General features: G+C 39.8%; 1 protein-coding gene across 2 annotated transcripts; it reads left to right on the top strand.

Annotated features, from left to right (window-relative positions):
* The first annotated feature begins 2723 nt into the window (after positions 1-2723).
* Positions 2724-14741, top strand: LOC146499298 (tetraspanin-8-like). 2 transcript variants are annotated; one of them, XM_085138200.1, is made up of 9 exons: positions 2724-3138; positions 3366-3437; positions 3523-3639; positions 3809-3883; positions 4066-4161; positions 4597-4707; positions 4789-4824; positions 4916-4999; positions 13258-14741. In XM_085138200.1, exons 1-9 carry the CDS (start codon positions 3079-3081, stop codon positions 13378-13380), a joined length of 774 nt encoding a protein of 257 aa, XP_084994326.1. In that variant the 5' UTR covers positions 2724-3078; the 3' UTR covers positions 13381-14741. The 2 variants fall into 2 exon arrangements, with proteins under 2 accessions (XP_084994326.1, XP_084994325.1); XM_085138199.1 differs by lacking the exon at positions 13258-14741 and adding an exon at positions 7648-11503 and having other exon boundaries at positions 2730-3138.
* The last annotated feature ends 1941 nt before the right edge of the window (positions 14742-16682 follow it).

Genomic DNA, 16682 nt, shown 5'->3' with positions numbered 1-16682 from the left:
TCCGTTTTGGCCTACCGTCCACACTGTAGTGATGTGTCGGTCGCGAACGAAACGGCTCTTAGAACCGGGTGTTTGACGTGAACGATGCAAGCCGGCTCCTCATCGCGAGCCGTGGTTTTGGGTTTTTTTTTCTTTCTCTCACCCTCTTTCTCGCACTTTTTTTCCCGCTTCACTCCGCATGCGAGCCTTGTGCTTTGTGCTGGGATGAGGGGAAAGGGGCAGTAGTTACACTGGCAGTAGCACAGGAACAGAGCAGGAGGGAGAGAGAGAGAAAGAGAGTCAGGGACAACAACGTCACATTAGAAAGGTATAGTAATCATCCACAACTATTTTCAGTTGCGGATGATGAAGGATTCAGAAAGTTTATTCGTGCAGGTCCATATGACAGAGAATGTGCATCTTCTTTTTGTTTTCATATTTTAATTTATATTTAATTGTATTGTGGTTTGCAGTGTTTTGTGTTGTTTCACGTTAAAATTGTTTAAAAGGAAAAAAGCTGAAAATTTAAATAGTTAAAAGTTGAAATGGGTTTGAATGAAATAGGTTTTTGTATTATATGATTTATTTATTACATTTTATGTGGAGTGAATAAATAAATGTCTATTTATGGTGGCCCCTAGAGACAAAGCACATAAAAACTCCAAAACACGTACAAAAGACAACAGAAGTGCTCCAGGATGCTAGGCGCAGTTTTGAGCTTTTGTTACCTAGTGGCTACAGAAGCCAGCAAGTACCAACGACCGGATTTGGTGTGTGGTAGTAACAGGTAAATGAACATTTTTTTAAAATTATTTGAATATATATGAGTGCTTGTGTATAAATACACAAACAATACACATATGCTTTCAATTGTGTAATTTAAGTGATTTAGGTATCTCTGTTTTGGAAGTTCAGTTCATGCTAGAAATGAGTTTTGGAGTTTGTACATGCTTTGTCTCAAGCGGCCACCGCATATATTTATATATAAATATATAAATAAACCACTTTTTATTACATTAGTAATTCCTTTTGTGCATAATTTTATATTATTGTTAATAATAAATTAATTAAAGCAACAAAACAATCTGAAGAGCCGGTTCGGACCCGAAAGAGCTCTTTTTAATGAGTCGAGCCGAAAGAGCCGGTTCTCTAAAAAGAGCCGGAAATCCCATCAATACCACACCGGGACGGCATTTTCAAAACGCTCTCTAAAGCGCATACATATGAAGACTTAAGCGCAGTGTGGGCAGCGAAAACAGACTTTTGAAAACGATGATGCATGTTAGTCATGTGATGCAGTCATGTGACCAATTAAACAAAGAGAACGGAGGGCATTATACAGCAGTTGTTTTTTTTGCTCTTAATTTTGACAGCCCTATTAAAAGTTAATATCAGTCTGTACATGCTCCAGATAGCTTTTCTTCAAATTCTTTAATTCTCACTCGCTTTGCTAACTTTGTAGTTTTGTGTTACAGCAACAACTCCACTTCACTGTTAGTCCATTTAAAACACTCAGTGATTTTCCTCGACATTTTGCTGCAACGTTTCAAAGAGCCGCAAAGTAAATAAACGGCATACAGAAATGAGGCAGGCCGAATCATCTTGCGTTTCACGCATGCGCAGTACTGGAACGTAAGAGTTTTCGGTCGTTTCAACGTGGACGCACAACTCTGTGAAAACGACTGAAAACGCCAGTGTGGACGCGGAGCATTTTCAGACGAAAAATCTATCAGGGCTAGTGTGGACGTAGCAGTTTACAGTTATTTTCTAACGTCTTTACAGTTACACAACTGCGTGTTGTACGAATTCTCCCCCATCTTCTCTTCATAATATTTCATGTCGCAAATGCTGTGTATTTGCCTTACCTCAGACTATTTGTTGTTTTCTTGTTGAATATCATTGTCTGTGTGTTACTGACTGTCACTGTAAAGAATGAGGAGAAGGACAGCACGTCCACTGTCCCACCGAAGTTGGGACCTCTTAAACAGAATGCAACGAAGCTACTTTAGTCTGTATCAACCTGTATCCACGCTTCAGGAAGCAGACGGAAGGATGAATATGTAGAAGAAGCGTCAGACCTCCAGACATTAGAAGGTGAGGTGGAAGAAGGCCAAAGCTTCATACTAGCTTTTGATGAGCCTGAGCAGGGACAGTGTGATCTGCTGTCACACCATCCCTGCTCAGAGGATAAACCTCTGGAACGTGAGACCACACAGGCTAGCAGATCCCTAGCTGATCCATAATGATATTTGGGTGTTGCCACTTTAACTCTGCTCAGGGTCCTCATCTATGTCCTCCTTTGAGCTTCCATGTTCTTGCTTCCAATATCTGACCTTCTTCCACCTCATCCCCTGACAGCAGAGTATGACTCCATTTCCAAATGCTGTAAAATGCTATCTGCCTCACTCAGCCCTCTGTCTTGTTAGTGCCACGGATGACCCAGGTTTAGGTGAGTGTCAGGTGTTGCGAAAAGCTCGACTGTGAGATGTTAAAAATTATGATTTAATGTTCAGACGTGTCTTTGTTTCATTCCGTTGTTTCAGGTTGTGAAACTCCTGAAGTTAAAAGACATTTGAACCAGAAAATAGTGTAATAAAAGCCCTGATGTCTGTTTTTTAATCATTATACTAACCTAAAAAAATTCAATCCCAAAACATTTTTATTTTGGGATTACAGGAGAATGTACTTACAACCTATGAAACGTACATTTCTTATAACCCCCCCCCCCCCCCCCCCCCCGAAAAAAAACAGAATACATTTTGTTCAGGTGCTGTGTCAATAAGCTGGCTTACAGTAAGCAGCCTCTCCTGTTGAATGACTAATTTTTCCACCGCCCTTTATTCCGAACCCAGTGATCTACACTAGGTTTCCTGGAAAAACAAAGAGGAAGTTCTTAAATATGATTCCTTTATTCTCTATCCATTCCTTGGAAGTTTCCGTATCCAACATATCCATGACGCCTCTCTGTGTGAGGCGCCCTGAAACCCTTAAAAGCAGCTCACTCTGCTGCTCTCCTCTCACTTCACTTTGTTGCATTCGGAGCTCGTCTGGACTTTGGGAACAGTACTGTTATTCTGACTGCATTTTTCAGCTGCAAAAATGGCTCAGATCAACATCTGCCTCAAACGCATCTTCACCATCTTCAACATATTCTTCATGGTGAGTAAAACAGAAATAACCACATTTGCCTCCTTTTTTTTTTTTTACATGTAAATGAAACCGAAGCTTAGAAGAGTAAAATAAACCGACATAAACTCAACATGTTTGTTCTTACTTTCAAAGTTTGTTGTTGTGCTCGTGCACATGTGTGGCTGTGCAGTCATTTCATGTCCTTGTTGTGTTTAAAGGATCCAGCAGCTCTAACCAGACTGTTTCTTTTTGTTCAGGTTGTTGGTGGAGTGGCCATCGTCCTCGCTCTGTGGTGCCAGTTCTTCATGAACATTCGAGGAGGATACAACGTGAGGACACATTCAAACATAAATGCAACACGTGGGGACAAACAAACAAAGCCCACTAACCTTTTCGTGACACTTCTGTCCACAGCTGGAGGGTCGTGCCACCAAACTCTTCATCCTCTTCATCGTGGGCTGCATCACCATAATGATCACCATGCTGGGAGCCTATGCAGCCCACAAGGAGAACAAAGTGGCCCTGATCACGGTGATTACATTTTCCACTCATTAAATTAAAGAAAAGAAATGATTCAATAAATCTTATGAAGCCATTTAGTTCAGAATGCTGTAAAAGTTATAATTCCATCACTCTGATTTCTACTAAGCCCCACAGATTAAAGATATTAGATTAAAAGTATCCCTGCATGTCTCTACAGTCCCTGGTGTACACCGTCATTGGATGTTGGCTGATGTTAATAACTGGAATCCAAGCTGCCGTCACACGTCCTCAGGTAAAGGCCAGGATGTGCTGCTGTGGAGTCGAATCATTTGACATGAAGACAGACTTATAAACATGCCTTTTTTACTCTTTTTTTTTTTCTTTTTTTTTACCATTACCTGAACCCTTAAGATGCTTTTTACAAGTTTTACTATGTAAATCTAATCGATGTAAACATAATGTCTATGTTTGCAGCTCAGAGGCATCGGAGTGGAGACATTCAGCGAGTTTGTGCCTCTGGACAAATCCTCGACATACGTGAGGAACATGACCGAGGACATTCAGAAACAGGTAAGATATTGCCACCTGTTTTATTTTCCTGCATTTACATTTAATGTTTAACCAAAAGCTACAGTCATGGAAAAATAAAGTATCCACTGTTTAAGAAATGCAATGTGGTCCTTGGCGGGTTTTATAATCACTTAAAAATAACCTCAGATGAGATGTCAAACGAGACATATTACACCGTATGGTGCCTTTATTTATATAAAAAGAACTAAGTTAAATTGTATAAAAGTAAACTTACTTAGTCCTTATTGTTTCAAATGCACTTGATTAGGTAATCATTAATAAGTGTGAGCACCTCTATAAAAGCAGAAGCTTTGGCAGTTTGTTGGTTAGGTGTGAGTTAACACAATACCACAGTCACTGAGTGGACCATGATCTCCTCTGTCTTATCCTCCTGAAGATGAGTAACCCTCCTCTTTCTTCTCCTGCTGTTTGTAGTTTCACTGCTGTGGTCTGTTCAGCTACAAAGACTGGGAGAACATCCCCGACTCCTGTGTGTGCAGCCAGGAGGAGGAGAAGGAGGGCAAGTGTCAGACTGTTGAAAACAACGTGAGTATCGATGCACCCGCTCGCTTCACTGGTCACGGTGTGTCAAAGTTTCTAACGTCTTTATTTCTGTGACTTTTCCAGACTTTCATGCTGCAGAGAAAGTCCGTCTACACTAAGGTGAGCGACCCAGCCCCACTTTGTAAAAGCTTAAATCATTTCTCAGTTTATATCAGAACCTGACATTTTTCATTTTTCCTTCTATTTTCAGACCTGCTTTCCCACCATCATGGACCACATCCAGTTTCATTACAACATCATACTTGTGGTCAGCTTCACTCTAGCTATTCTAGCTGTGAGTATTAATCAAGGATTCAATAGTGTAAATGTCCACTCCATAATTTACAATCTGCATTCTCTGCCAGGGCAGGTAGCAGCATCTGCTGCCAATCAAATGCAGGGCTGATCATCAGAAAGTGTGAGCACCTCTATAAAAGCAGTTTATTGTTTTGGGACAATCAGGTGTGTTTAAACACAAGGAAACGATTTTACTAGGAGTGGATGGAAGTTAAAAAATCCCACAAACTACAGTCAAATTCTACAGACGCCTGTTAACAACTTAAATAATAAAGTTCATGACTTTACAATTTGAGAAAGACGATACTTTGGGACTAAAATGGAAATTTCTGGTCATAATGGAAAGCGTCACATTGGAAAAAAACCCACCTTATATTAACCATCAGCATGGTGGTGAAGGGGGTGGTGATTCAGGCACCTAACATTCAAAAAGTCCATATATAGTTCAGTTAAAAGGACTAGATGTTACAGTCCCTAATAATGCATTGCTTTAGATGGAGAGACTCTTGAGAGATGGCTGTTATGAGGAAAGGCAGCCCAGAAACTTTGCCAGCAGCACACGTCGTTGTGTGCCTCAACTTTCGGTCTTTTACCGAGGCTAATCTGCCATTTTCCTTCCTTGGTTAGGTTTAGGGGTTAGAGATTGATCTAGATTATCATTTTAAATTTGGGACACATCATCAGTAGTGGACCTTGCATTCATCAGGTGTTTCGGCCATTATCACTAGACACCCTCATCCAAGGAGGCCCTGCCAGGGTTGATCAGGCCCTGGAGTGTGTCACTGGTTTATGTTAAATTGTTTTTTCTCTTCTTCTTTCTTCTGTTTAGTTTCCTACATTTTCTTTTTATCAATTCACTGCAACTGAGAAACAATACTTACCTCTTCAGCATTTATGGAGCCTAACTTCTTCAAAGGGATAGAAAAGGTGATAGAGAGAAGTAAGACAAAAGGGACAAGATAGGAGAGAGCAGAGAGAAGAGCCGGAAGGGAGGTGCCCAATCTGGCTTCCCACACCTCCCTGCCGGATCGGGCTGTACGCTCTACCTCCCCACTGCCTCCCAGAAAAGGGAAGAAGAGCAGAGAGGAGAAGAGCAGAATATTTCTTTTCTCTCCTGGTTAGCTGACTGCCATAGCTGCCCAAGTGATGTCAGCCCTTTTTAAACATAGCCAGTGACTGGTCCTCTCAGCAGTGTTAGCTAGATCTCTTATAGCCTGCCATTGCGCCTGTCCTCTGATCCCAGTTTCTCTAAGCAGTTTTGCTGTTGTACTGGTAACAAAGCCCCTGCACCTCACTTCCACCAGGCGCACCTGGATCTTCCAGCCTCTGTGCTCTGCCTCAGGTGCCAAGTTGGCATAGCACAGCTTCTTACGGTCAAATGCTTCCTCAATTGTTTCCTCCCATCGTACCGTCAGCTCAATGACATACGCAAGTTTTCGGGAGTTAGACCAAAGGACGAGGTCTGGTCGCAAAGTAGTTGTTACGATCTCTGTGGGAAAAATTAGCCTCTGATCCAAGTCCACTTGCATCTGCCAATCCCTGGCGGCCTTCAGCGGGCCCAGGTCTGAGTTTGAGGGGCTTGACCTTGGCTTGTCTCCTTCCCGGACAAATGTTGATGAAAACTGACGCTCCTCTTGGTTCGTGAAAGGTTAAGCGTTAATGGATTTTCTTTTGCACTCAACTTTCTCGGCTAGACACCTGAGAACCTGGTTGTGTCTCCATGTGCATCTGCCCTGAGTAAGGCTAGTCCTACAACCAACCAAGATGTGCTTTAGTGTGGCTAGGACTATACACAGGGGGCAGGATGGGTCCTTTCCAAACCACAGCTGCAGATTTATTGGGGAAGGTAGCACATCGTATGCCGCTCGGATGATGAAACTTAGTCTATTAGACTCCATGCCTCAGATTTCACTCCATGAGAGTTTCCTCTTTTCCACACTCTCCCAATTCATCCAGCGACCCTGTTTGGCCAGTGCCACGGCTCTGGCATGTCTGGCTGTTTCCTCCTGTCGTCGCACCTCCTCCACTACCATTTTCCGACGTTCGGTTACAGATGCCTGTTCCCACCGAGGTGTTACTGTGCCAAGACCAAATCCTCCTCTACCCTGTTGGACATGACCCACCACGTCACGATGCTGAAGAGCGGATTTTGCCTGTAGCACAGATGTGGCTGGGGTCCACTTACTCCCAGTTGTTAGGGTGGGAGCACTGCCTCTCACTATGGGGTCCCGGGAGTCCATCAGTGACATCTAGGCTAAGGATAGGCAATGACAGTATCCTGTCGCTGTAGAGTCCAATGCTGCTGAGGCACTTGGGAAGTCCGAGCCACTTCTTAAAGTAGGATCTCACTAGCCTCTAGTCGATTGGCATGATTGAGTGAGACCTCGTACATTGTCAACGGCCACAGTAGTCTGGGTAATAACCAAAACTGGAAGCACCAGAGCTTCAGTTTTCCTGGGAGTGCAGTGTTGTTAATCTGCTGGAGAAAATTAAAAATTAAATTATTACTCAAATCTCCTTCAGTCAAAAAAAAAAAAATCTTCTGGGTAAACATGTAGCAGCTTAGTCACTAATATTGGTTCACTTTAAAAACAAAAACTTGAAGACAACCAGATGTTTAACTAAACTTCCTGTGTTCCCCTACAGCTACTTGGCATGATTCTGTCCTCCATTATGATCCACCAGCTGTATTACCCCAACAGACCCACCATCATGATCTCCATGATGCCACCAAAATACAAGGAGCTGCAAAATGCCCCAGCATGTTAGTCAAAATACAATGGACTTCTTTTCTTTAGCTACCTTGGTGCACTGCATGTTGTTAGCCCTCAGTCATAAAAGGCTGATCGGGTATTATCCTAATGCTGCTGGGCGGACAGACGGTGTGGACACTCAAGTTTGTGAATGCCATAACTCGAGAACGATAGTGGCGCAGGAATTTCTAAGTGATACCACAGGTGTATCTACCAAAAGTCCGTAAAATTATTCAAAAAGCAACTCCAAAAGTGACAGTGATGACATCACTACAATGTGATTGGTTACTTGGAATGTTAAACCAGGACTCAAATTAGTATTGCTGATCCAGGAACAATGTCAACATGACAATATCAGACCGTGCATTAATGTAACTGATTCTGTTGTCATGGTAACACTGGATAAAAGAACAGCCACATTCCCTTGTTACGTCACGTGGCGCTTGCTAGTAGCTCAGAGAATTTGAGGATTGTAGTTTGAAAACTGAGGTCTGTGCTAATTAGAGATGGACCGATCCGATATTACGTATCGGTATCGGTCTGATACTGACCCAAATTACTGGATCGGATATCGGCGAGAAATAAAAAATGTAATCCGATCCATTAAATATCAAAAAAGCACCTCACAAAACTTGCTACACAGCGTAACTCGTCTCATAACCGTAGCACGTTGCAGCAGTGTGCATCACGTGATAGAGCGGCTGTGTTTATTTGTAGCCTAGCTAGCAAACCAGCATTTCATCTCTGAGGAAGTTTTCCCAGAGAGAAGTAAAGCAAGTGTGTAAGTTCATCTCTGAATGTTTGTAAAGCTTATGGAGCGAATAATTTATTTCTGGGCATTTTCCTCCTGCATCAAATTAAATTTGATTACATCGATTAAGCATCATGAGGTGGAGGGTGGTTCCCTTTTTTTTTTTTTGCTGGGAGTTTGCAACCCTATTAGTTAGGTTGCTTAATATTTCTGCTAAGTACTCTTTAAAATACCAGAATAGGGAGGATGGAGCAGGTTTAAGGTTATTAGTTTGATCAGTATTGCTGAACTATGAAAGATTTTGGGCGCAGTGTATTTTTTACATACAGGTATAACAGAATGGCTTTAGTGTTGTTATTTATTTAAACTTGAGTATGAACTTATACAAAATGCAGCAAGATATTAAAAAAAATGTTTTATTGATTAAAAAACACACTATATCGGATTCATATCGGTATCGGCAGATATCCAAATTTATGATATCGGTATCGGTATAGGACATAAAAAAGTGGTATCGTGCCATCTCTAGTGCTAATGCAGCTGCTTGTAAAAATGTTTATAAAGGAAAATATTTCTGTATTTTTTTTAAATTATTTTTGGAGTCTTCTTTGTGTCATATTTAATCCTTATGGTGTAAACTGTAAATGTAAATGTCTTACAGGATTAAAAGATAAGAAAAGAAAATCTGTGTTGGATTAAAATCTTGTTCTGTTTCACTGACGTTTGTTTAAAAAAGGAAGTTATTGTATTCTTAGTAATTGGTTAGTAGAGAAAGGTCACGGGCCACAGCAGCACTCAGTGAGAGAGAGGCATCCTCAATCTGTCTTGTTTTAATGGAAAAATTGGAGTGTAACAATCTAAACCACTAACCATGTAAAAATGCTAACTTGTCTTGTGTGCAGCTCTCCTGGCAACTTTTGTGTTTACGGGGCACAAAGTGCTGGTCAGGGCATCCTAGTTGTGTGTATAGATAGTGCAGGTGGGCGGAAGTAATAACAGAAATTCAGTGTGAAATTACAAGTATGTATAGTAATTTATCTATATAAAATACAAATAAATATTTACTCACTTTATATCAAAGCTAAATTAAAACTGGTAAAAGACGTGATATTACTCTGACCTAAATTTACTACTCTTCTATAGAAGTTTGGGTTCCCATGACAGGTGGTTGGCACACGCCTTAAAACTTTGCATGTGACTGCTAGGATTATGGGTTTATGCCCTGCCCCTGCATAAACACAAACCTCACCTACTTTTTTAAAACGGTTTTATTACATAACAGTTTTTGATGCACAGTATAAAGTGTTTGTCTTGATAGGCAAAAATAAATTAGGCTACCTCCAGATATACTCTGAATGTCTTGATGTGATTTAGACTCTATCACATCTCCTCTCTGTCTTCTCTGCGTGTTTATATTTTACACTACACAAATTATTTAAATGGCCCAAGTCTGAAGAATATTTTCTACCTGTTCCCAAAGTCACGGTGTCTTCATACTTATCGGGGTCAGCACTGTCAGATGAAGGTACCTTCTGCTCTAATGCTACAGTTATTCCAGCTATCCATATTACACAGAGCATACAGGATCCTTAAAATTATGTTTATTATCCTCTTAAAATGGTAGATATCTGTGATTCATCGGGCACCTACTGCACAAAATAAACTATGCTAATGTTATGTATGGCCCCAAATGGCTGCTGTACAAGAAGGTGTTAAGCTCCAATAATGACCAGTAAGAAACCACCACACTCACACTGCAATGGTGTACACAAGATTTATTCCCCCCCCCCCCGAGTCAAACTACAGGCTGAAGACACAACTCTGGTCTGGCCCAAAGCCACTGTGGTCAGGGTTGTCAGCCTGGTTACAGACAGGGAAAAGGTGGTCACTCGGAAGAACAAGCAGCTAAAAACATATCTGGGGAAGATCCTTTGCTTTAAAATGTGCACTCTTCATCCTGGAGTCTCCAAGGCTTCCCTACTGCAACAGTATATTACTAACAAAACAACAACCCTTATAGAGAAGGGCTCCAATCCTACCCAGTCAGCTGCTCCCTGTACTCAACTCCAAATAGCTGGCAGCTGGACTAGAGTAGAATATGGGAGTGGAGACACAGAAAGACACACAAAACACCAAAGCATGCAATTAATACTACAAAGAAACAAAACAAAAAACAAATCAAAAGTAATGCCAACCCAAAAGTTTAGTGGAGGATTCTCTCCATTATTTTCCATCATGCTATACTCTGCAACACTAATATCCTCAGTTAGATGAATTGGTTTTACATCAAACATTGTGCTAGTCTGAGAGCAGGGATGTGAAACATAAGACCGAGGGCCAAAATTGGGTCAGGTTACCAACTGTGTCGTATGTACACAGGAACGTTAGTTTGCAAAACTGCTCAGATGAAATGGTCTTTGATTAGACAATTGTCAAGGATGGTTGAAGGAGGACCCAAATGCATAACTTTTTGAATGGAAAAAGTGTGTTTATTTACAATGAAAAGAAACTATGAAACAGTGCCAACAATCCGCAGTGCATGTGTTCCCAGTCCACATGCCGTGATTCTTCTCCTTGATACGTGGTGATGTTTTGTCCTCCTCGATGCATGTGTACAACAGTGTGCTGCTCCCTCCACATGTTTCCGCAATTCACCTGGAAACAAGAGATGCCACAGTGAGTACAGCCCCATCCACCGGCCAACAAAAACACTTTAAGCATTCCAACAAGAAACAACTGTGAACTAACTAACTGTGTTAGTGTAATGATCCCACGCCAACTACCTCTCCACTGTTCTCTTAAGTAGGATTATCCTCAGGTGTGTCTGACTCAGAGGTGGGACTCGCGGGAGACTCTCCAGGCCTGGTGTGGCAGCAAAACTCTCTCTCTCTCTCTCTCTCTCTCTCACACACACACACACACAAACACACGTGTACACACGTGTACACAGGGAGATGCGGGACCAATAGCAGATCACACCAACAAACAGCCACAAGCGATCCAGAAAGACCAGTAAATTAATAATTTTCCTTAAACCCAAAAATGACGCATGAGCTCTGGGTCCTCAGATCCAGGACCCTGAAGATAATCTACTAATAATTACATTTTTTGTGGCACAACTTGTTATATTTGTTCAATCCAACATAACTGAAAACAGTATTTTCTTTATTTTTGTGAAAGAGAATTTCATGTTAAAAAGTACTCTATATGTTCTTTTAACATAGTGAAATTCAGCTCTACATCATTCAGAAATTATCACTAGTTGTCTTGTGCAATGTAAAATTTTGCATTTGTACGAGTTTAAACACGGGACATTACAAGAACACTTGAATTTTTTTCCATGGTTTAACGAGGCAATAATGACACATTTTTTCATGTATTTTTCCCAAATTACAGATTTCTGCAAAACAGTGACGTGGGACTCATTGGAGGGTAGTGTTTGCATTGCTTTGCTCTGTTTGACAGTTCATTCACACTCGGAGGATTAAAAGTGCTCTGTGGACGCTCAAAGTCCTTGTGGGTCGAATTATTCCACAATGAAAAATGATTAGGATTCATAAAATAATCAAGTGTGATATGCACAAAAAACTACAGACACAAAAAAGTATGAAACTTACTTCAAACAAAAAATAAATAAAACAAAAAGTATTATTTAATAAGATGCAACTATAAAAGTAATAAGGGGGGAAGTTAAAGACGATGTAATCTGTATTTGAGTGCAGTACTCATACTGCTTTACATTTTAAATCACTGCAGAAATGTGATGATATAACATACAAACGATGTAACATCGCTGTGTGTTAGTGTAATACTCCTATAAATATATCTCACTATTTAAAAAACTCTGAGTGCATTGTGTGCAGATGCAGTAAAATCTACTTTAAACTGTAGAGCAATAAACTGACTTTCAGTAAGTCGGCTCCTCCTGCTGATGACAGATTCTCATGAAACTAAAAGGAATCATGTCTCCACATCTGGATTGTTTTAAACGGGGCATAACACCGCCCTCTCCTCCACTCCAGCCAGCCTGAGAACAGCTTCCCTCCCTGTTCACAGCAACAACTCTTTCCACTGGATTTAACTGGAAGGAAGAAGACCCTGCGTTCAACCTCCCCTTCCTATTCAAGCATTCCACAGAAATTCCCACCTCTAACATACCAGACGTCCCACCCAGCAAAGCCCTAAAACCCTTAAAAGCAGCTCACTCAGCTGCTCTCTGCTCACTTCACTTCACTTCACTGCAGTCGGAGCTCGTCTGGACTTTGGGAACAGTACTGTTATTTTGACTCCATTTTCCAGCTGCAAACATGGCTCAGATCAACTACTGAATCCTTATTTAAGGATTCAGCAGCATAAATGCCTGATCTATAACTTAAAATCTGCATTCTCTCCTTTTAGTCACTGTTAGTCACTATTTATTATTCACATCTAAAATTAGGGTTATAACTTTTTGTTGACTGTGAGGTCCTTAGATCCTGTGCCACAGTGGGGAGAAATTCAGCTTTTTTACCATCAGGCAGATATGTTTTTGTGGTCAGATATTGGGAGTCAAATCTGTTGTAAAATTGTTTTCAGCAAAGTTTGATACCCCCACCTTTGACATGCTGAAAAATTACAGCATCTGTTTCTGAACAAAAAGGAAACAAGTACAAAATCTAATTCCAAAAATTAAAAAAAGAATTTAATAACATTAAAATGTGTTAACTTGCAGAAAACCTGATGCCTAACTCATCTTCCTGTGTTCCCCAATAGCTCCTTGGTGTGATTCTTTCCTCCATCATGGTGTGCCACCTGTATCGCTCCAACAGCCACACCATGATGATCCTCACAAGACCACCAAAATACAACGAGATGTGCAAACCTCCACCATACTAGTCAAAGTATGATAGAGTTTTTTTTCTTTTGCTAGCTTGGTGCACAGATTTCTGGAGCCCTGTCGAGTCTGTTTTCTTGAATTTGAAAATGACATACTTGGTTGAGGTTCTTATCATTGTGCCTTATGTCTTCATGATGAAGTTGTCTAAATTGAGATCATCAGTTTCAAGTGACTTGAAAAACGATACTTAATAATCTTAAATTGAAATGTAAATGTCTAAAATTTGACTGGACTCTTTTATTTCAACCTTTATCGGAAATCCTTATTTTCATCACATTAACAATGAGAAAATGTCTATAAAGGAAAAATAACTGAATCTAGCGATTTCCAAAGCTGAACAGAGGTGATGGCTTACAATACCAGCTATTAGCCACTGTCTTGAGACCATTCCCAGCCAAATTATTGCTCACTGACACCTTTGACTCATGTGACCTGTTATGTTTCTAGAATGCAATGTTACTGTTACTAATTCTGTTTGCCATGGTAACATTTAATGAAATTAAAAGCCACATTCCTTTGCTACCTCATGTGAAGTTTCTTAGTAATACAAAGACAGTTAAGTTATATTTTGAAAACTGAGAACTGTGTTGATGCAGCTACTTGTAAAAATGTTTATAAAGGGAAATTTATTTATTTATTTTTTTTGTATTTTAGTGTCTTCTTTGTGTCATGTTTGAGTCTTCTGATGCAAACTGTAAATCTAAAGGTTTTACAGGATTAAATGGTGACAAAAGAAAGTCTGTCTGTGTGAAATCTTCTTCTGTTGCACAAAAAAGGAACTTATTCTCAATGCATTTTTGTTGACTGTTACTAGACAAAGGTTATAGTAGAACTTAATGAGCTGAGAAGCCTGCAGTCTGAGAGGCTTCTCAGACTGCAGAAGCTAACTGCTTTGTTAGCTCTGTTAGCATAATATGTTATGTGAAGTCTTTAAGATATGATCCTTCTCATATTTGCGTATAAACTTTGAATTTAATTGAACCATTGGAGAGACGCAAATATGAGAGAAATAATAAAAAACAAACAAGTCTATGAACTCATTCTTCAACATCACCCCGAGACACGATGCTTCAAATTTTAGCAATATTATGCAAATTAATGTGTTTAATAAGTGCGCTGAACAACATATGCTAGCAAACAAGAGATCTACAATTTCTCACAGTGTTATTGGACCCATCTAATTGCCATCTAAAGTAAATATCTGGTTAGAGATCCTGTTTCCAAGATTTTTATTACTGAGTGCAATAAACCTCAATTTATGTCTGAATTTAAAAGTAGGCAATTAAAAGTGAACCAGGTTTTTTGTGATAAGCTTTTAGTTTAATCTGCAGAATTCTATATTTGGCTTCATAGATAAATACAGCACGGTGTCATCTGCATAGCAATCAAAATTTATGCAGTTTTTTTCTAATTATATTGCAAAAGTGATGCACGTATGCTATAAAATGTATTGATCCTAGCACCGAACGCTGTGGAACTTGTAACAACCCTTTTGGGTTATAGCACCACTAGGGGGGGTTGCCCAACTATTGTAGTAGCTATGGGGGTCTCCTAGTGGGTGTGTGTTGTTAGCGGCAGCCATTCCATGCTGCTCATGTTCCATTCTCCAAGAAAACACCTTACTGTTGTAACAAGCTGCCGCTGGTGATACCAATCCCCGCGCATGTAGGCTCGGACGAGTACAGCCAAGGAGACCTGGCTTATAAAGTGTAATGTTGCTGACGGCGAATAAAGGTCTGTTATTGGATTTAACCGACTGGCTTCGGGTTATTCAGCTAACCCCCACACCACACGCTCGCTGGACCTGCTAGCCGCTCCTTCCTTGCCAGACTGCTGTTACAAACTCCAATACTGAGTTGATGAGCCTGCTGTCAGAGGCCATAAGAACATTAATATTAACCTTCACTAATAATGTTTCTGTGGTGTGAGGAACTCTGTAAGTAAAAGTAAACTTAGAAATTGGTCTATAATTAGCTAAGATAACAAGGTCAATTAATGAATTAATTACGGCACTTTAAAGCTTGTGATGCGTAGCCTGTTCCTAAAGAGAGATTAATCAGATTTTAAATTGAAGTCTTGTGGCAAAATTTATTTGAACAGTCCTGTAGGAATGTGGTCTAAAAGGCACATTGATGGTTTAAAGGAAGAAATGAGCGAAGGTAACGTAGAAAGATTTATAGAGGTGAAAAAGGGATGCTTCTGATGCTTCTGATGAGGAATACTTGACTCAGAACAGATCTCCTCAGCCTCCCTAAAAAGAAACCTGGGGTTCTTCCTTTTTTCCTCAAACAGTGACAAATAATAAGATGTAGAGTAGCAAATTATTTTTCCAGACCAAACAAAGATCTAAATGAGTACAATCCCATAATCCTCTAAAGATACAACCCACTAGCAACGCTAGTTAGGTTCAGTGAGCCGTGACTCCCGCAGCTGTAGCTGTCCTCTTGTGATTCTTCCTCTTGATAAAATTGTTAGGTTTTATGGGGGACTAAAAGAGCCACGTGCATTTTAAATGTTGGAAATAAATCTTTATTGTTTGAATCCATTTACTTATTTTTCTTTTTTCTATTTTAAAAAAGATTTAATTTTGAATTTGAAATGTGACTCAACACATTGAGAAATCATTTCATATGTAATTTATTATTCATTTAATTGATAATGAAAACTGTATTTATAAATCGATATTTCAAAATGTATTATTAATCCATGAATACATACTGTTGAGTTGAAAATGAATTTTTGAAAATGAAAAGAAAAAGTATTCAACTTTCAATAAAAACCTTATTTTTAAAAAAGAAAACAAAAACAAACAAAAAAAACCCTCCTCTTTTTTCTCCTGCTGCTGTTTGTAGTTTCACTGCTGTGGTCTGTTCAGCTACAAAGACTGGGAGAACATCCCCGACTCCTGTGTGTGCAGCCAGGAGGAGGAGAAGGAGGGCAAGTGTCAGACTGTCAGAAACAACGTAGAAACCACTATCTAAAAAATATTTTGTTGGCTCAACTTAAAAAATTGAGGCAACAGTTTCCACTTAGCTTTTTAAGTTACAAATTTTGCATATTATTAAGTAAATCCAGCAAGTAATTTTTAGGTTTGGCTAACTCAACTGGTTTAACACACCAACATGATTTACTTTGACCTCCAAAAGCATAATTAAGTTTATGCGACCTAATACTAATTTCAAATTTCTGGTAATATTAAGTTGAGAAATTACATTAGTTGAGTTACACTAACTAACGTTTTTACATATATCCTACTCACAATTATCCATGCCAATTAGTTTAGGTTTCTATAGTAACTTTT

Source organism: Neolamprologus multifasciatus, chromosome 17 (genome assembly GCF_963576455.1).
Source record: "Neolamprologus multifasciatus chromosome 17, fNeoMul1.2, whole genome shotgun sequence".
Taxonomy (NCBI): Eukaryota; Metazoa; Chordata; class Actinopteri; order Cichliformes; family Cichlidae; genus Neolamprologus; species Neolamprologus multifasciatus.
The sequence above is the reverse complement of the archived record's forward strand: the minus strand, read 5'-3'. Positions and strand labels throughout refer to the sequence as shown.

What these genes read in the sequence shown, in the direction of transcription:
- LOC146499298 (XM_085138200.1), top strand. Translation starts at nt 3,079, where the DNA reads ATGGCTCAGATCAACATCTGCCTCAAACGCATCTTCACCATCTTCAAC. An exon ending in TCTTCAACATATTCTTCATG is followed by an intron (nt 3,139 to 3,365) that starts GTGAGTAAAACA and finishes CTTTTTGTTCAG; the next exon opens with GTTGTTGGTGGAGTGGCCAT. An exon ending in GTCAGACTGTTGAAAACAAC is followed by an intron (nt 4,708 to 4,788) that starts GTGAGTATCGAT and finishes TGACTTTTCCAG; the next exon opens with ACTTTCATGCTGCAGAGAAA.